Source organism: Eptatretus burgeri, chromosome 6, assembly GCF_056783735.1.
Source record: "Eptatretus burgeri isolate ZD-2024b chromosome 6, Ebu_testis_v1, whole genome shotgun sequence".
Classification (NCBI taxonomy): Eukaryota; Metazoa; Chordata; class Myxini; order Myxiniformes; family Myxinidae; genus Eptatretus; species Eptatretus burgeri.
In genome coordinates, this window is record NC_140966.1 from 79,330,251 (window position 1) to 79,351,988 (window position 21,738).

At 43.2% G+C, this 21,738-nt stretch overlaps 1 protein-coding gene across 4 annotated transcripts in view; it reads right to left on the reverse strand.

The window, feature by feature from the left end:
* Positions 1-21,738, reverse strand: part of NRDC (nardilysin convertase) — a 111,983-nt gene that overhangs the window by 37,829 nt on the left and 52,416 nt on the right. For all 4 annotated transcript variants that reach the window (XM_085885815.1, XM_085885816.1, XM_085885814.1 and 1 more), the window contains exons 18-19: positions 14,018-14,158; positions 6,107-6,158 (exon numbers count right to left, since the gene is read on the reverse strand). In XM_085885815.1, coding sequence (XP_085741941.1) covers positions 6,107-6,158; positions 14,018-14,158 — 193 coding nt within the window. The remainder of the gene's footprint in view (positions 1-6,106; positions 6,159-14,017; positions 14,159-21,738) is intronic.

A 21,738-nucleotide genomic window follows, 5' to 3' on the forward strand; every position in this document is an offset into this window, starting at 1 on the left:
TTTTGTGGCATTCTGAATGGTGCGTCTGGAGAAGATTATTAAAGGAATTAATGCGATTTTCCCAAAAGTTTCTCACTACGTCTTTCTGAAAGGACTGTTTAGAAAACCCCATCTTCTTTCGCAACAATGCTCTGGAAGAAGTCCTTTCATTCAAAGCTTCTGGGCCTCACTATCTGCCATGATCTTTCCTGGAAAAGCCACATTTCCAACCTGGCCTCCTAAGCCAGTCGCCGACTGGGAATCCTCCGTCGTGCAAAGTCCTTCATCAGCCCACCTGAGCTCCTGACCACATACAAAGCTTTCATCCGCAGCCTGATGGAGTACTGCTCTCCCGACTCTGGGTTGGTGCTCACAACTCTCACCTTTCTCGGCTTCATGCTGTGGAAACCAAGGCATTTAGGATCATTGGTATCTCCCACGATGAGGGTGAGTCTTTGGGCCTCTCACTCTCTCACCACAGACAGGTCGGTGGTCTTTCTGTCTTCTTCCGGGTGCTCTCCGGTCTCACCACCCCCCCCCGCTCTTTCTGCGATAATGTGCCCCTCATATTTCCGCAAGGCGCTCAAGGTCCGCCAGCAACCCCCTTCTGGTAAAACTACCAAAATCAAGAATCACTGCTCACCTTCACTCTTTCATTCCTCTTTTTTCCCCGCCTTTGGAATAAACTCCCTCACTCTGTTAAATCCCATTCTTCCCTCCAGGCCTTCAAAACAGTTGTTTACCACCACCTCTTATCTGCCCCCATCCAAAACCTCGATCTTTATACCCCCGTTAATCCACCCCAAACCCACCTCTTTCAAAATCCCTGCTTTCCTTCCTGAAAGTCCCTGTAATGTCCATCTTGTATACCCCGTGTTCCCCGCCCCATCCCTCTCCCTTCCACAGATCTCCTAATACCTCTGTCCACCACTGGTTTGTCCTTCCCTCTCCCATCCCTCTTGTCTCATGCCCCCCTTGCTGTGCGTTCACGCTGTTCTCATATGAGCCACGACAATGTATACAAAAAAAAAAAAGTTGACAGTCGGTCATTTTGACATTTCTGGTCAAACGATCAGCATGACTTCCACAATATAATTAACATCCTTACCCTAGCCTAATGTTGCAACCCAGATTTAGTAGCATTCTGACTGGTGTGTCGAGAGAAGAAGATTTTTGGAGGAATTTGCAGGACCACCATTTTGACACTTCTGGTCATGTGATCGGTATGGACTCCACAATTTAATATCCCTGGCCTAATGTTGTAAACCAAATTTGGTAGCATTCTGACTGGTGGGTCGAGAGAAGATTTTTGAATAAATTTATTCACAGGCCGTTTTGACATACTTAAAGTCAGGTGACTGGAACGAGCTTTGCAATTCCTGTTAGTAGTCACGAGAGGAATATTGCTGCCAAATTTAAGCCGGATCGGCCCAGCGGTTTGGCCGGAGAAGTCGAAAAAGGAGACGGACGGGTAGACAGTGCGCGATGACAATACCTTATCTGGAATGTAAATTCCAGATGAGCTTCGAACCAATTTAGAAATGCTAGTGTAGGAGACACTTGTGAAGACAAATTCTCAATACAGCGGATGGCATGTTCACATGCCACTCTCATGAAGTCAAATTTGCTGAGATAAATGCATCAAAAAGAAAAACAGGTATCCAATTGAAGCCGCTTAATTATAGAACTCCCCACTCAGACAATCACAGTGTATCACCACTGGACTGTATCGAGTATCTGTTCACATTTTTTCTTCGACTCTTCGAACACAATCTTCGATCTTAGCCAATCACAGTTATCACCAGCAGTTTGTGTATACATTTGCCTTTGTTCCAAATAAGCTACACTCTGTAAGCCAGTTATCTGAGTCACTGCACTCCACGATAAAATGATAACCATGTTCTTATTTTCTTCTCCTTCCTCCATTCAGAGCAAAGTCGCTTCATTCATGGGCAATGATTGTTGACATCTGTAAGCCATCCATAAATTGCTTTACAAGCATCTTTTACTCTTCAGCCGAAGACCAAAGTTGGGAGCATTTACTTTCATCAAGTGCCAACACCATTACATTGACACCTCCATAATTTACTCACATGACGATTTACATCACAAAAATGAAAAAGGGCGCTGCGATGCAATGGAATGGAAAGTGTTTTATAAGGCTGTTATTTTCTCGGTGTTCTGAAACCCAGTTTAACAGGAAAAAATGGCATGTGCATCTCCTCGATCAACCAACATGTGCTTTTTCATATCTTTCCAATAACTTTATTAAATGGGAATAAAAAGACTACCAATGGGCACCAATGCCACGAAGTGGAACTTTATTGGAACAGAGGCAAAAAATACAGTCTGGTGGTGATAGTGCGCCCAAGTGGTGCAAGTGATGCATGCAGTAACGAGAATGGCACTCAGGAGAGCGCATACCTCTGCCAGGCTGAACAGTTTACATTTCGTAGCCTACTCATAGAAAGTACTTCAACCAAAATCTAATCGGTTTGTTCTTGTCACCGACCCAACTCATCCACCAAGTTTTGTCATAATCTGTCCAAAACGTTTGGGGAAATGTATCATGATATAGTTTTTGGCCCCATTTCTCAATGGTAAACAACCACTTAAAAAATTATTGGATCTGTATCTTCACCATTGTCTAATAAATTCATCCTCGTCACACTTCCACCAACCTGTCCACCAAGTTTCATTCGAATCCATCAATAATTTTATGAGATATCCTGCTCAGAGACAGACAAACAGACAAATGAAAAATCGTGCTTAGCATGACACTTGGCGAATTAGTTGACCTTTCCGTGTGGTGGTCCAAGCTGTAATGTCATGGAATGTGTGGTGTTTATTTGTTCGTACATTAATAAAATGACGCGACGTCACAAATAACAATTATCAGGTGAGCGTTGTCATGGTAACGGCAGCAGATTGAAAATTTTCACAACTCATTTAAAGCCACCATGTGACATTCAACAACTTGTCATCGGTGCTTGTTGCCTTCATTCTCATCGTAGAAAATATTTGAAAATACCGAGGAACATTGCTTTTCAACCAGCTTTACGATCCCGTTATCAGGTTTGAAATATGTTGTAAAACAAAAAAAATGTATTTTATGTGTGTTTTTCATGTTTTGGGTGACCCTGACCTTGACCTTGGGTCAATTTCGATCAAACTTTGTACACATGTTATTATTACATGCATAAATAGACAGCATAATTTTCAATTTAATAAGTGCAAAACTCTTTGAGAAATAGCCATGTGTAATTCACAAAATTCCCCATTGGTTTATAATGGGCGATAATATAAAGTGATGCAGAATCCAGATCCTGATCTTGAACATCACCAAAAGTCACGTCTTTTTGCACTGTGATTTCTATCAGCTGTTAAAATTTCATCCAAATCGGTTAAGAATTGTGACCTGTAGGACGAATAGAATTTTTTAAAATCATGCCAATAGCTAAAAACTTTGACGTCATACGCTTGCGAAAACTGTGCATAATTTGTACTAACATGCATTTTAAAACATTTAGATATTCCATCGAAGTTTGTTTTGGCGTCAACAGGAAGTCGCTATGACTTCCGGTCACTGAGTTATGTCCAAAAATGTGTTTTCACGTTGTGTGATGTCACGTCGTGACGTTTAGTCCGATTAAGACGGGGTTTGGACGCGGACCGTCTCAGGTGGATTGCCTATCAGGTGTAAAAATTTAAGAACGACTGGTCCAGCCGTTTGGGCTGTAGACGACCGCACAAACAAACAAACCAACAAACAAATGGAACAGACCAACATACTTGACAAAATCAAAGATTTCGCCAAGTAACAAACCAACAAACGGAACAGACCAACATACTTGACAAAATCAAAGATTTCGCCAAGTAACAAACCAACAAACGGAACAGACCAACACACTTGACAAAATCGAAGATTTCGCCAAGTAACAAAGCTGAAAACAGCCTCCGTATTCCTTTGGTGGTGGAGGTGATTACCCAAGTTACTCCCTTTAAACCTTTTGTCTACAACCTTTAAAATATTTATACGCCACCCTTATGCACTGCAAGACGACGACGCCGAGTTGCAGTTTATGAGATGAAGGCTTTATTTATCACCATCAAACGCAGCTTAAATCAGCATGGTACACAGCCATATCAGCAGCCTCTTCTTCATCCCGATAATGCATCCTCTCACATTCCATGCCCACTTCCCAAGGGCTGCACTTGACAGCTCCTACTATGTGCACCACACCACCCTGCAGAACTTGTCCAAGTACTGCAAAAACTGTTGGTTTTTGGAAGTATAATGATTGTGATTTGTGTTCTCCAGTGTTTAGGAGGTATATAATTAAATTTAAATAAATGTTTAAAGAGGTTTAACGGTATATAAATAAAGTAATTCTGGGTTTTACTGCCGTTTTACACAGTGTTGAAAACATCACCCTCTCTAACATGTTACACTAATTCTGCACAACCTTTATGACGTCCTTAAAAATCAGCAAGTTTCCTGCTTGGAATGATTTTCCATTTTGTTTAACGGCCAGGCAAGTAGACAGAGTAAAAATATTATCTCACTCCTCTTTGCGCATGTGTGATCGAGAATAATTCAGAGCTAAATATACGGAAAAAAAAACGAGAAACTTTTCCACATATTCATGTTCCGATTAATGTTCAAGATAAAACATTCAATTTAAATGAGTTCTTCCTCAATCATAAACTGATGAGTCCGATTAAGAGACAGACAGACATGAACCAACTGCTTAACCCTGCTTTTTGCTTCACCTGTGCGGGGTAATGATGGTGAATTTTATGCAGGATGCAGAAAAAGTCGAATTATATCTTTGGGAAAATTGTAGACCACGACAAGCATGCTCAGTTTGTCTACTTGGAGAAAAATAAGCTTTATTTACTTTTAAGTTGTGACCGAAAAAGGTTTTGCAGTTAAGGAAGAAAACAAAAGTGATGTGAAAGAAAAAAGTGAAGAAAACAAACGAGAAGAGAGAGCATTAATGCTTTTTGAATTGTTAACCCGGAGCAATCTAAAATCATCAAAATGTCTATTTGGTTTCCCCGAGTGCCGTGGAGGAATTCCCCCATCAATCGATGTTGTTTCACTGCCACTGTTAAATATATGCCTGATGGTGGCTTAATGGTTAGAGTGGTGGGCTTGGGATCCAAGGGTCCCGAGTTCAACTCCCCCTCGGATGTTGAATTAATACCAGGTGAGGTCGACTCAGCCTGTCATCCTTCTGAGCTCGGCAAAATGAGTGCCAGCTTGCTGGTATCCTGTGTCGGAGTGGCGTCTCGTCCAGGATTGTGTCCAATAGCCAACGAGTCTGCTTAGGCAGCAACAACGTTCTGCACAGAGTATGGTCCCAATGGATGGATGGATGTTAAATATGCTCTCACAGAGTTGCTCCTATTTTTAATGCCAGGAGAAAAAGATTTGTCCTTTGTAATCACGCTGACCTAGAGTGTTCTGGAAATTTACGACACTTGCCCCAAGATCAATCTCCGTCTTCAGTGAAGTCCTATTCAGTCTTGAATGTCCTATGTGTGTTCCATCAGTGAAGTCCTATGTGTGTTCCATGCATTTGTCTGTTCGTGATTTGCGTTTCAGCTACTCTTAGAACAAAAAAAGAAGAGAAAAGACAGGTGACTCTCACAAAAGTTTGAAGAAAGAGTCATATTAATTTCTTATTTTGTGGGAGAAAAAAAATAATGTAATCTGCAAATTTGAAGTCATTATGGGAACTGTCAAAGAACCAATCGTTACGGACGGGATAATTCCCCGAGAATTACTGACGGGTTAATCCCCCAATAATTTGGGTATTTTATTATCTGTAATACCCACTCCCAACGGGAGCAGCATCGAGACAAAAAATATTGACATCGAGAGAATAGGAGTCCTCTCCCGACCCTTAAGGCACAAGACTAATTTTTTTCAGCGCCTAAAACCTCCCCGGGCACACGAGATATTAATTATACATGCATTATTTTCTGAAGGTGAGAAGAAGTTTTATGGTTACGGGAGTGGCTGGAGAAACCTTCTCTCCTGAGGAAAGAAACCTCTCTCCAGCAATGGTGGTATTAAACGATAAACCTCCCAAATACAAAAACAAAAAAAACCACTAACCTCAGGGCAGATTCTCCAACAATCGGAGAGATGAGGTAGAATTGCAGGTATGCTGTAAAACAAATGGTGAGGGAGGAAATTCTGTTTAATAAAAAAAATACCTCTTGCGACATCTTCAGATGCTTCAATACGACATATCAAAAGCTGGGGAAAATAAGGTAGATGTATGCCAAATTTAAATACATAGGAAACCCTCCAATATCACGGGGGTTAGGTTCCTGGAAAATTCCACGATAGTTGAAACCGCGATCGTGGAAACCAAGAACCAATGAGAAGAGGGGTGTTTGGATCCTGGACTTCGAGAAGATTGAGGAAGATCAATGGTATCCATTAAAATAAACACATTTAACTATTGAAATAAACACGTATGTGTACATGTATATATATATATATATATATATATATACATATATATATATATATATATATATATACATATAAATATATATATATACATATATGTATATATATATACATATATGTATATATATATATATATATATATATATATATATATATATATATATATATATATATGTATATATATATATGTGTATATGTATATGTATATACATATATATATATATATATATATATATATATGTATGTATATATGTATATACATACATAGACTATATATACATATATATGAGGTCCGTGTAAAAAGTAACGAGACTGACTTGACAGAAATTATATTCCAAAAAAAATAAATTGAAATCACAGCTTGTCCCCTTCAAAATAGTTTCCCTCCAGTCTCACACAGTTGTCCATCCTCTTCTTCCATGCTTCGATACACCCCCGGAAGGCTTCTTCTGGAATCCTCCGGAGTTCCGTCGCCACAGCCCTTTTGATGGCCTCCACATCAGGAAATCGGATCCCCTTGATCAACCCCTTGAGAGTTGGCACGTTCCTCTCCACCAAAAACTGTCAGATGCTCAGGACACTGTGAGCAGGGGCATTATCATGGTGGAGCACCCGGGCGTTGTTCTCCTACACATCTTTTGTCCCGGACTGATCGCCTGAGGCGCCGGAGGATCTCCTTGTACACGTATTGATTCATTGTTTGACCCTGTGGTAGAAACTCGAAGTGGACGATGCCCTAGATATCAAAAAATGCAATGAGCATCACCTTGACCTTCGACTTTGACATCCTTGTTTTCTTTTGTCTTGGTGATGCCGGACTTTACTACTGACGACTCTGCCGTTTGGTCTCGAGATCGTAGTCGAATATCCACGATTCATCGCCAGTAATAAATCTCCCGAGCAGGTCTGGATCGTCCTTGAGGCGCTCCATAATGTATTGACAGACAATGACTCTTTGCTGTTTCTGGTCCTCAAACAACAGCTTGGGGACAATCTTTGCGCACACCTTGCGCATTTCGAGATTTTCAGTGATGATGCTCCAGCCATTGTCCTTGTTGATGGAAAGTTCCTCTTCAATCATCCGCACCGTGAGTCGATGATCTGTGCACACCATCTGCTTCACACGCTCGATGTTGTCCGCCGTTCTGCTCGTTGAAGGTCTTTCAGACCGTGGATAGTCTTCAACCTCCTCCCATCCCTCTTTGAACCTCTTGTGCCATTCAAAAGCACGTGTACGTGACATCGTTTCTTTCCCGTAGACTTGCTGCAGCATTGTGAAGGATTCGGAAGGTGTTTTGCCAAGCTTGGCAAGAAACTTCAGATTGGTTCTCTGCTCACGACTCATAGCACGATGACTCAGACTAGACAACGTGTAATGCACGACCTGTAAAAAAAAAAAATCACACAATGGCGCAGTGAACCATCACCAATGATATATATTGCTAGAATGTTGCGAAAGACTGTGACGCAACCCGTTCATTCAAGTTGTATAAGTGGAGCACACAGCAGGCTCAGTCCCATTACTTTTTAGATGGACCTCATATATATCATGTTAACATTGAAATGAACACGTAAATACAATTAATACAGTGCAAATTAAACAAAAACACAAGAGTTTTACCTTATTAAATTATTACAACACAGCGAGGTGAGGGTGAACATGTTACATACTTGCACTATTCTCTGTTGTAAATGGAATACACAAGATTTAGCTTGGGTGGGGAAGGGGATTTAACGAATGGAAAAACAGTATTCGTTTAACAAGAAAGGCGCCTGCAGCATTTCCACAAACCGCAGTGGAGAAGGGTAACACGATCCCACAAATCACCTTACCTTGAACCACAATCTTCTTTCCCTGCTTGGGGACAAGGTACGAGAAACCTGTTCCATTGTAAATCCCTAAGCCTCGATTTGTTTCATGAGCTGAATATGAGAATGTGTTTGAGAACGGGGATTTGAATCCGGGAATCGAAAATTAAGTGTTCGGCAATAGGGTTCGAATACGGAGTTGGAAAATTAACATTTGGGAATTAGGTTTGAAGGATAATAAAGGTTTAGGAATAAGGAAGAGTACAATGGGGAAGGTTCTACCTCCAACTATTTACCCCATAATGGCAGACTGCATAGATTCCACATTTTCTCCTCGAGCGAAACGATCTAACAACTCAATATTTTTGCCCGTCATAATCTCTCTGCCTTTTGGTACAACTAACTTTGCCCATCGTTTTACATTTGGCCTCATTAAAAACGGTGCGTGAGAAACACCACAATGTTCGTAATGGGAGATAATCGTTCATGCACAGGATGCAAACGATGGCTCATCTCAGCTCAAAAATCCCGATTGGTCAAAATGAAATCCCACGATAACAGAATTGGAACAATAGGTTCCCCGCGATTGGTAGAAACCCGCGATATTGGAGAGCCATTTCTGGTAGGACCTCCAGTTTAGGAGTTAGCTCAACCTAAACCACAGCCATGGTCTAAAAATGAAATTGCATATTATATCTGGGTAACTTTCCCTGAACATGCTAAGGGAGGTGTAAAGTCAAATTCTGGTATCAAGCTTTTTTTCCTTCAGTGGAATATATGCGATAGATAGGGGTCATGTTACAAAATAATATAGACAGAATAATTAATTAACTGCATCTTTATAATAACTGATTCTATTGTGGCAACAATGTAAATTTAAAAAATAAGATAAATAAAAGATACCATTGACAATGAAACTTTCAGCTGATACAATAGACATATTTATTACCTACTAGCAGGGGTCCCCAGCATTGCCAGGCAACACCGGGTCCCTCCTCCCATACCTTCCCCTCCCCCTCATACCACGCCTCCCCCTGCTTTTTCCAACCCCACCGCTTCCCCTCCCTCCTCCCACCTCCCCCCCCACCACCTCCAGACTCCCATTCCACCCTTTTCCTGACCTCTGGACTCCCACCCCCCCCTTTCCCGTGCCTCCCCTTATTAGTGGAGGTTGGCTTTGGGGCTTCCCAATCTCTGGGGACATGTACAGTGCAAAAATGCAAGTTATCTCCAGGCTGACTTGATACCCTCTGCCACCACCACCAGGTGGCGTTACACGAGACACATTTACATAGAGGATTTTCATCGACCATCCCTCCCGAACCCCATTACTACAGATGAAACCAAGTAGCCCATGTTCACCATGAGGTTGAACTTGGTCCATGTGGCAAGTTTGGTGGCAATTGGCCAGGTAGTTTTGGTGTGATTGGTGTTACAGACAGACAGAAAATTATATTTATTTATTTATTGGATGCTCTGTTGATGAGCTCGTCCCAAACAGCACTTTTCTTTGTAATGTTGATTCGAAGATGCATTATTGTATAACTATAAATATTAAATGTCAGTGTGTTTGTATGCGTCTCCTCCATAACTCCAAAACCATGAAACCTAGCAGCCCAAAACTTTGCATGCATACAAAAGGAACGCCAAGGGAGGCGAATTAAAATTGGGTGTTTGGGTTAATTAAAACACCTCCTCTTTTGAAGATAACTAACGGCTTTGTCAGCTTGTCAGCTCAACTTCGTCTCACAGGGGTCTTCACTGCCATTTTGATTCAGCCTATTCAAACATGCCTTGCCTTGGAAACACAATCTACTCTCATGGACTAATTAAAGTATATAATCGAAATATTATTTCAGATTTGAGAATCAGATCTCGTGGACTAAATAAGTGTCAAAATCTGGAGTGAAATCTGATGATTCAAATAAATTATCGACTCGCCAAGCATTGTATTGTTGGGCCTACTAACAGGGAATGCGAGTTGTGTTTGGACCGTTTCCTGCATCAGTTGGAGAGACGAGTGTTTCCTGAGAAGATTGAGGTGAGTACTGTGTTTGTATCATCTGTAGTTTTAAAGTAATCGCGTGGCTGAAATGGTGCTTAAGATATGTCCGGTCATACTAAACACCGCACGAAGATGGCCAGAGACCTTTTTTTAATAGCAAATGAACACTTTTTAAGCAGTCAGAACTGCTGCGAAGCTTAATTCCGCAGTTTAAAATTTGAAATCGGCTCTGGTTAAGAGGGGAAGGGAAGGCTTTATTTATAGAATATGGCTATTTTAATTACAACTAAAATGTGCCTTGCCTTTATTTAATAACTATATTTAATAAAGTGCCTTTAGTACCGCCTTGGATAGTAGCAATTCCATGATAGTGTAATGTACAGTACAGTACACCACAGGGTGACAGTCACAGTACGAGTCTCATCCCTCAAGGGAAGCCAATGCTACAAACTTTTAAAAAATGGTACGTGCTGTTCGAACCTGTCTGAACGTGCTGTTTGAACGTAACCCATTTCGTTCAATCCTGTGCTAATTTCAGCAGACAGGATGTCCAGTTTTACATCCATCTGAAGGATGGCAAATGCTGATGAATCGGCTTGCCTATGGAATGGGAGGTTAACCCCCTACCCCCTCTCTCACTTATTCAAGGCTTATAAACAAACTGATGGACTTGTAATTCACATATTATGTGAAGTAAATAAACATTAGAGATGATGAAAATTGCCTTGGTCGAGTTTAATGCCTGCATATGTAATTAATTAGTCGGGAGGCTGCCGGGGAAATTCTGGAGTTTTTATTTTTTTATTTATTCTTTTTTAGAAGCTATGTACACAATCATACACTTTAATATACAGTACACCCTGTGAAAATTCCTATGTAGGAGGAGGGAGGGGAAGGAGGTTGGAGGTAAGAGGGAGGGAGGGAGGGGAAGGGTAGAGGTGGGAGGAGGGAGCAGAATGACGGTGGGGGAGGAAGAGGTGGGAGGAGGTGGGAAGAGGGAGGGGAAGGGGTGAAGTGGGAGTTTGGAGGGGGCAGAGGAAGGGGTGGGGTGGGATGACGGAGGGGAAGGGGTGGAAGGAGAGAGTTGAAGGGGTGGGAGGAGGGAAACTGCATTGCATAGCAATGCCAGGTACCTTTACTAGTAATATAAATAAGACAATAAAAACAACTGAATGGGTAGAAAAGAATGTAAAACTAGAAAGTAGAATTTGGCACCAATGCATCAATGGATATGCCTACGTTCACGTGAGATGTCCACAGAGAGAGACAGACGGAACACAGACAAGTAGAAGACAGACAAAATTATATGCTTCTACAACTCTAGATATGGTCTGCAAAATGGTTTTCAAAGGGCACATGAATTTTGGCGTTTGACCTGTTCAACCGAAAATTGAATTGGTTAATCTTTGTAAAACAATCCACACAAATGTCAAGTATGGTTGAAATCTCTTGAATGGTTCATGAGGTATTGCAGTAACACAGATTTCCAATAAAGGGCCTTTGACCTTTTGAACGCAAAATTTAATCAGTTCATCTTTATATTACAGTCCATAGTTCAACCAAGTTCCAATGGTTAAAAAGTTCTCGTCTGAAAGGCAAGATAATAATACGAGTTCCCATCAAAACATGTGCAATGGTGGCCAACACATGGTTGTTTGTCCGTACTCTATCCTTTTCAAATACCGAGTGTCAAGCAAGGAAGCAACATGTGCCATGTTGAAAGTCTTTGGTGTGACTCGGCCAGGGTTTGACCCGCTGCCATCCCAGACGATGCTCTTATCATTACGGCACAGTGTCTGGTCAAGCCTCAATTGTGTCAGCACAAGATCAGACATGAAGCAGCAAATAACATCCGAAAAAAAAAAGTGCAGAAACAGTGCCCGCAGGGCTTTCTACGAACAAGTAAAACATTTTGACCACTTCATGGCAGCTTGTACGGCTGTTGTGGAAACAGAGTCCAGGAATCGACACAATGGAGTTGCAAGCAATGTGCACATCTGTCAGGATTAAATATTGATGGATCAGGTAGATGGAACAAACCTCAATCATGACCAATGGTGGAGAATGAGGAAGCAACACTTTTGTGGAACATCATGATCGACTCCAACAGAACCATCAATGCCAATAAAACATGACATCTGGCACAACATGCTATGTCAAAGATCAATTATGGATGCAAAACAACTGAAGCTTGTTAACACCCACCACTGCCAAAGACCTGGAGTAACTTGGCAATGTATATTGTTACTTACAATAATAATAATAATAATAATAATAATAATAATAATAATAATAATATTGAAGAAGCTTGGCAAAACAGGATTTTATGTAAAAATATGAAAATGATTCGCACACATTTGCAATCATAGTTAGGGTGCATCAAACGCCCCCTTTTTTGCGAAAATATGAAAAACATAACGGCGATAAGACAGATGGGTTCGAATACATGAAAAAACATTTCTCATTTTTTTTCAGAATTTTCGGTCATCATCTTGGGGGTCCACATCGGGGTCAAAGTTCAGGCACGCAGCTCCTGCGCATTTTTCAGAATAAGTGTTATTTTTCACTGTATAGTGATCAAAACTTGTGGTGGTGAAACTTGGTGTGGTGGTGGTGGTCTGGTGGTGAAATAATTCTGACATATCAATGCACTACTCCTTTGGTGATGTTTGCAACAAGGTTGGCTTGTAATTTGTTGGCACAGTTTCCCGGAAAATGGTATTTTTTTTCCGGAAATTGTGTTTTCCCAGAGAATTTGACACATAGCAGATCATGAATGTAAAAGTTTGGACGATTTGGACAGTAAAAGTTTGGACAAAGGAACTTGGACTATTGGACGCTTTGGAACAGACTTCGGAAAGCCTCACTTCCCCAAGGACATTCACTTGACATCTAGCCTATCTGACTATGTCTCGGTTGATTCTTGGTTTGTGTTCCGAGAACTTGAACTGGATGATTCATTCTTAACGTATGAAGTGAGTGAGTGGGCAACACTTCCAGCCTATGTGGATTCAAAATCTAAAACCAAAGCACTCAATGTAACTGATGATGCAGCTGAACGTCTAATAAAACTCGGAACGGACTGTCTCGGTGCAGCTATGTCTGAAGAACACTTTCAGAATGTGCAACAAGTGACTGAGAATGACAGGAAAGAGAATTCGAATCTCGGGAAACGCTTGAAACTTGATCATTAATGATATTATATGAGTACCTTGATATGAATACACATAATTCTGGGTAATAAAGCCGTGAATTTGACAGAACCGAGGCATTTGTTACTATTTTGTTGGTTTTTTTTTCTGGGAAAATCACCAGTTTCCCACTTCTCCAGCAAATTTCCCGGAAAATTTGATTGGCTCCATATCACTGGAACATCACCAAAGGAGCAGTACACGTCTGTCATATGTCAGAATTATTTCACCACCAGATACAAGTTTTGATCACTATACAGTGAAAAATAATGCTTATTCTGAGAAATGCGCAGGAGCTGCGTGCCTGAACTTTGACCCCGATGTGGACCCCAAGATGATGACCGAAAAGTCTGAAAAAAAATGAGAAATGTTTATTCATGTATTCGAACACATCTGTCCTATCGCCGTTATGTTTTTCAAACTTTCACAAAAAAAGGGGGCGTTTGATGCACCCTAATCATAGTAGCATTCTTCATATTCATAAAACGTACTTCGAAGCAGTGTGAAAGTGAAATGCGGGTGAGGATGGGGAATTGGTCTTACCATAAGGCTGTGGGAACTCATGAGCAAGCTTGTACCAGAGTCGTCCAGGAGAGGGAGACAAACAAGAGGATGGAGAGGGCCATACGAGTACAGGGTAGGCCGGAGGGTTTGGTTGAGCAGGAAGGAGAGAAAAGTCGGTGGCTACGGTTTGTAAAACACGAAGCGAAGGATGGAGGGAGGGGTGGAAGTGAGGAGATAGTGGTCAATTGTGAAGGATATTGAAAAAAAATGAAGAATAACATCACATTGCAGTTGGGAAAAGGTGCTGTGATTACACAAGCAGTCATTGATTTGCACTTATTCAATTTACATTTTTTTCGACTCCATGCCTTGCACAAATAACTGAGCAATTTTTTATTTACGACTCATAATTTGAGTGAACCAACCATAATTGAGAGTGAATTTGAGTGAACTCATAATTTGAGTGAAATGCCTGGTGTTGGCGCAGTGGTAAGGGCAGTGGCTTGGGACCCAAGAGGTCCTGAGTTCAAGCCCCGTTGGGACACTGAATTAATATATGTATATATATATATATATATATATATATATATATATATATATATATATATATATATATATATATATATATATATATATATATATATATATATATATATATAATGTGTATATAATATATATATATATATATATATATATATATATATAAATATATATAAACCAAGTAGAAAACACCAGGGGTTGACTCAGCCTGCCATCCTTCCGAGGTCGGCGAAATGAGCACCAGTTGTACTGGGCCCGGTGTATGCCCCGGTTAGAATAGGTGTACCATATCCCTGTGTGTCGTAAGAGGCGACCAGGGTTGCGTCAGGAAGGGCATCCGGCGTAAAAACCTATGCCAAATCATTATGCGGACAACAAAACGAATTTCCATACCGGATCGGTCGAGGCCCGGGTTACCAACGACCGCCACCGGTACCGGTGGTCAGCAGGGTACCAGTGGAAATTGTGCTACTGCTGGGCGAAGGAGGAGAAGGAGATGGGGAAGGCGAGTCCGGAGGCAGTGGGAGAGGGGGAAGGGTAGAAGTGTGGAGGTGAGAGTTGGAACTCTGAATGTTGGGACGATGACTGGCAAAGGGCGAGAGTTGGCTGATATGATGGAGAGAAGAAAGGTGGACATACTGTGTGTACAAGAGACCAAGTGGATGGGGAGTAAGGCGAGGAGCATTGGAGGTGGTTTCAAACTGTTCTACCATGGTGTGGATGGGAGGAGAAATGGTGTCGGGATAATCCTGAAGGAAGATCATGTCAAGAGGGTATTGGAGGTGAGGAGGGTGTCTGACCGAGTGATGAGTGTGAAGTTGGAGATTGAAGGGGTGATGATGAATGTCATCAGTGCATATGCCCCACATATGGGGTGTGAGATGGAATATAAAGAAGATTTCTGGAGTGAGTTAGATGAAGTGGTGGAGAGTGTATCCAAGGATGAAAGAGTGGTGATTGGAGCAGATTTCAATGGACATGTTGGGGAAGGGAATAAAGAGGATGAGGAGGTGATGGGGAGGTACGGTCTCAACAAGAGAAATGTGGAAGGGCAAATGGTGGTAGAGTTTGCAAAAAGAATGGAAATGGCAGTGGTGAACACATATTTCAAGAAGAAGGAGGAACACAGGGTGACATACAAGAGTGGAGGAAAGTTCACACAGGTGGATTACATCTTAAGTAGGAGATGCAACCTGAAAGAGATTAGTGACTGTAAGGTTGTGGCAGGGGAGAGTGTAGCTCGACAGCATCGATTGGTGGTCTGTAGGATGACTTTAGAGGTGAGGTTGAGGAAGAGAGTGAGGGCTGAACCAAGGACCAGATTGTGGAAGCTGAAGGAGGAAGACTGTTGCGTGAAATTTAGGGAGGAGGTGAGACAAGCGTTGGATGGTGGTAAAGATGGGTGGGATGATTGGGCAACGACAGCAGAAGTTGTGAGGGAGATTGCTCGGAAGGTACTTGGTGTGACATCTGGACAGAGGAAGGAAGATAAGGAGACTTGGTGGTGGAATGAGGAAGTACAGGAAAGTATAAGGAAGAAGGGGTTGGCGAAAAAGAAGTGGGATAGTCAGAGAGATGAAGAAAGTCGGCAGGAGTATAAGGAGTGGCGTCGAAAAGCAAAAAGAGAGGTGGCTAAGGCCAAGGAAAAGGCATATGACGAGCTGAATGAGAAGTTGGATACAAAAGAAGGGGAAAAGGATTTATACCGATTGGCAAGACAGAGGGACCGAGCTGGGAAGGATGTGCTGCAGGTTAGGGTGATAAAGGACGCAAATGGGAATGTGCTGACGAGCGAGGAGAGTGTGTTGAGAAGGTGGATGGAGTACTTTGAGGAGCTGATGAATGAAGAAAATGAGAGAGAGAGAAGGTTGGAAAAGGTGGAGATAGTGAATCTGGAAGTGGGGTGGATCAGTAAGGATGAAGTGAGGACTGCTATGAAGAAGATGAAAAGTGGAAAGGCGGTTGGCCCAGATGGTATACCAGTGGAGGCATGGAAGTGCTTAGGAGAGATGGCAGTGGGGTTGTTAACCAGATTGTTTAATAAAGTCTTGGAAAGTGAGAGGATGCCGGAGGAGTGGAGATTAAGTGTACTGGTCCCGATTTTCAAGAATAAGGGTGATGTGCAGAGCTGTGGAAATTACAGAGGGATAAAGTTGTTAAGCCACACCATGAAGTTGTGGGAAAGAGTAGTGGAAGCTCGGTTGAGAGGAGAGGTGATTATCTGTGAGCAGCAATATGGGTTTATGCCAGGAAAGAGCACCACTGATGTGATGTTTGCTTTGAGAATGTTGATGGAGAAGTATAGGGAAGGCCAGAAAGAGTTACATTGTGTGTTTGTGGACTTAGAGAAAGCTTATGATAGGGTGCCAAGAGAGGAGTTGTGGTATTGTATGAGGAAGTCGGGAGTGTTGGAGAAGTATGTGAGGATCGTGCAGGATATGTATGAGGACAGTGTGACAGCGGTGAGGTGTGCGGTAGGAATGACGGACCGGTTTAAGGTTAAAGTGGGATTGCACCAAGGATCGACTCTGAGCCCTTTCCTGTTTGCAATGGTGATGGACAGGTTGACGGACGAGATCAGACTGGAGTCTCCATGGACCATGATGTTCGCGGATGACATCATGATCTGTAGGGAGAGTAGGGAGCAGGCTGAATCGAGCCTTGAGAGGTGGAGGTACGCACTGGAGAGAAGGGGAATGTTAGTCAGTAGGAGTAAGACGGAGTACATGTGCGTAAATGAGAGGGAGGGTGGTGGTATGGTGCAGTTGCAAGGAGTTGAGGTGGGGAAGGTGGATTGGTTTAAATACTTGGGATCAACTGTCCAAAGTAACGGAGAGTGTGGGAGAGAAGTGAAAAAGAGAGTGCAGGCAGGATGGAGTGGGTGGAGAAGAGTTGCAGGAGTGATTTGTGACAGAAGGGTAGCTGCAAGAGTGAAGGGGAAAGTATACAAGACGGTAGTGAGACCAGCTATGTTGTATGGTTTGGAGGCGGTGGCGCTAACAAAAAGACAGGAAGCAGAGCTGGAGGTGGCAGAGTTAAAGATGCTGCGATTCTCGTTGGGAGTGACGAGGATGGATAGGATAAGAAATGAGTGTATTAGAGGGACAGCGCTGGTAGGACGGTTTGGAGACAAAGTGAGAGAGGCGAGATTGAGATGGTTTGGACATGTGCACAGGAGGGAAACAGAGTATATCGGGAGAAGGATGTTGAAGATGGAGCCGCCAGGCAGGAGGAGAAGAGGAAGGCCAAAGAAGAGGTTCATGGATGCGGTGAGGGCGGACATGCGGGTGGTTGGAGTGTCAATGGAAGATGTGGAGGATAGAGCGAAATGGAGACAGTTGGTCCGCTGTGGCGACCCCTAACGGGAGCAAGCCGAAAGAGGAAGAAGAATTTGAGTGAACCATGCGAATTTTTTTTCATGCGAATTTTTTTATTTTATTCCAAGCCAACGTGCAAGGGGAGTGGAGGTACAATGCACAGTACACCACTTCTCTCGTCCTCAGTCACACACAGTCTGTACTGTACTCGTGAGAGGTAGCATCTGACCTTCATTGATAGTATTTTTGTGCCAAATTAAAGCAGCAAGCCTTCAACAAGCAAGGAAGCATCACCAGCCTCAACTCAGTAATGCTGCACCCTATCTCGCACCTCCCTGGCCTGGACACTCACTGTGTGCCACAGATTTTGGAAGTACTGTAAACATTTACTGAAAACCGTCCATAGGCTGTGGCTGATGAAAACCAAAACCGGCCATAAACCGAAAAATGGCTGTACCGCTGATGAGGTGCCCCTAATGCCAGTAATGAAGTTCCTTTTTGCCAACATTGGAGGAGTGACAGGCTGAGTCAAACTCCTGGGATTGGTTCAGTGGTCAGCGGGACTCTAGGATCTGATCCCAAGCCACCACTCCAAGTGCTAAGCCAACACTAGATTATAATATTGGTGAAATGTCTATAAAATATATGGACCTATGTACATGAAGATTAACTTTTGTGCTGCTTTTTATTATTTTTTTTTTTTTGTATACCTTGGTCGAGGCTCGTATGAGAGCTAACACACAACTCACAGCAAGGAGGCATGAGACAAGAGGGGCGGGAGTGGAAGGGACAAAACATTGGGGAACAGACATTAGGTGAACTGTGGAAGGGAGAGGGATGGGGATGGGACGGGAAACATGGCGAAGAGAAGATGGACATTTCAGGGACTTTCAGGAAGGAAAGCAGGAGAATTGAAGGAAGTGGGCCTGGGTGGATTATCGGGGGTAGAAAAGATCGAGGATTTGGATGGGGGAAGATAAGAGGTGGTGGTATCGAGGATTTGGATGGGGGAAGATAAGAGGTGGTGGTGAACAGCTGTTTTGAAAGCCTGGAGGGAAGAATGGGAAAGAATAGAGTGAGGAAGTTTATTCCAAAGGCGGGAAAAAAGTGGAATGAAAGAGTGAAGATGAGCAGTGATTCGTGATTTTGGTAGTTTTACCAGAAGGGGGTTGTTGGCGGACCTTGAGCGCCCTGTGGAAATGTGGTGGGGACAAATCGCAGAGAGAGCAGGGGGGGCAAGGCTGGAGAGGAGTCGGTAGAAGACAGAAAGACCACCGACCAACCTGCGGTGATTGAGTGAGAGGCCCAAAGACTCAGCTTCATTGCGGGAGATGCCGATGATCTTAAATGCCCTGGTTTCGACAGCGTGAAGCCGAGAAAGGTGGGAGGCAGGAGCACCAGCCCAGAGGGGAGAGCAGTACTCCATCAGGCTACGGACAAAAGCTTTGTAAGTGGTCAGGAGCTCAAGAGGGCCGAGGAAGGACTTTGCACGACGGAGGATTCCCAGTCGGCGACTGGCTTTTGAGGCGAGGTTGGAAATGTGACTTTCCCAGGAAAGGTCATGGCAGATAGTGAGACCTAGAAGCTTGAAAGAAAAGACTTCTTCCAGAGGATTGTTGAGAAAGTGGATGGGGGGTTTTGTAAACGGTCCTTTCGAAGAGACATAGTGAGAGTGTGAGATTTGTCTGGATTGAAAGACATGTTCCACGTGTTGGACCAGTTTGTGATTTTATCCAGATCTGCAGTGAGCGAAGAAGCTGCTGCTTGCCGGTCTGAGGGATGACAGATGGTACGGCAGAGGGTGGAGTCGTCGGCAAAGAGAAATAGAGGATTTTCCAGAGAGTCTGAGAGATCATTGATGAAAACCAGAAAAAGAACAGGGCCCAGAACGCTACCTTGAGGAACTCCAGCCTGCACAGGAAGAGGGGATGAAAGAACTCCATTTAGGGCCACACGTTGACTGCGACAGGAGAGGAAGTCTGCGAGCCATGAGTGGAGATGGCCTTGAATACCATGGGAAGAGAGTTTGGTGAGTAGGGCAGGGTGCCAGACTGTGTCAAAAGCACGTGATATGTCCAGGGATACGGCTCGGATTTCCTGTCTGGCATTGAGGACCTCCATCCATTGATGGGAGAGCAGAAGCAGCATATCCAGGGTAGAGTGACCTGGTCTGAAACCAAATTGATGATTGGAAATCAAGCCATTGGAGAAGAGGAAGGATTTCATGTCTGAAGCGATGATGGATTCCATCACCTTGCTGATGATTGGGAGAAGGCTGATTGGTCTGTAGTTACAGGGATCTGTTTTTGCACCTTTTTTATGCAGGGCAGTGATGTTAGCAGATTTCCAAGCAGATGGCAGATGACCTTGGGCAAATGAGAGGGTGAATAGAACAGAGAGAGGGTGAGCAAGAGCAGAAGAGCAGGCTTTGAGGACACGTGGGCTGATGCCGTCTGGACCGGTTGCAGAATCTGACTCGAGGTTTGAAAGCGAGCTCTCCACCTTGTTAGGAGAAAAGGACACAGAGTCCAGGGACAGTTGGGTGCGACTGGGTAAAGTGGGTAGAGATAGTGATGGGTTTAGGACACAAGATTTAGCTGCAAACACCGAGTTTAGACATTCAGCTTTATCACGTGTGGAATCAGCAGTGCGGCCATTTGAGGTAAGGGAGGGATGGAGGGGGAACATACACCAGAAACAGATTTGATTAAACGCCACCAGGATTTTGAGGAGGGAGAGAGGTTTGAGAGTTCAGACTTGAGATGAGAAAGATGTTGTTTTCTGGCTCTCCTGAGGGTAGATACACACTTGTTCCGAGCTTTGTGGAAAGAACTGAGATTGCCCTCAGTTGGGTTTGCTTTCCATGAGGCAAAGGCAAGTTGTTTCAGGACAACTGCCTCGCCACAAGCTTCAGTAAACCAAGGGCGGGAGGAAGGGTAAGACAACTGAACACGAGAGGGGATAAATCTGTGCATGAGGGAGAGCAAGTTTCTTTGAAAGAATTCCCAGGATGAGCCTTAACAAAGGTTGTCAAAGTGTTTGACAGCAGGTCAGACAAGGGCTTCCAGAACCAGCTGCGGAGGAACACCACGACATCCAGCCTGGCGACTGGGTGAACATCAAGGTGTTCAAGCGGAGGAACACACTGAAGGCACGTTGGACCGGACCCTACCAGGTATTACTGGTAAACACAGAGCTGTCAAGTGAGAAGGTAAGCCAATCATGGACTCACGCATCTCACTACAAAAGAGGATACAGGAAGTCGTAAAGAGAAAGAAAGAAAATCTGCAAGTGGGGAGAATGTTACTGGAGGTTCATGACAGATGTAGCAGTGCTTTTGATTAGCATGTGCATAATTGTGATAATATGGACAATAACAGATAGTGAGGGCATTATGGGAATGTAATAGAGAGCAGAATGTTTGGAAGGTCGACAGTAGGGGAAACAAAGAATTGGTTGTGACAGGGTACGCAGGGCAGAAGAAGGTAAACATCATGAGAAAGGCGTGTATGGGAAAAACACTTATATGATCCTTACATATAATTATGCACCTCGTGTGACATGGGATGAAGGGGACATAGGCACTGTACGCTTGAAACGAGGCAGTGTTACATGAAGGGATAACTGGGACAAGGATAGACATAAGGATACGAATGAATAATCTCGTGGAACCCCAGGCATCATTAAATGGTATATTTCTGTGATGTAGCAGGATACATAAGAAAGGAGGCTGCAAAATATCATGATTACAATCCAGGATGGAAGATTAGAGCACGGTTGCAAAGAGTGTTTGGAGGTTGGGGAGGAACCATTCTCAGGTTCATGCTGACAGGATTGGCTGCGTTGATTGGAATATTCATTATATTGTCGATATTCAAAGCAGCCATTATGGCTGGCTTGCGA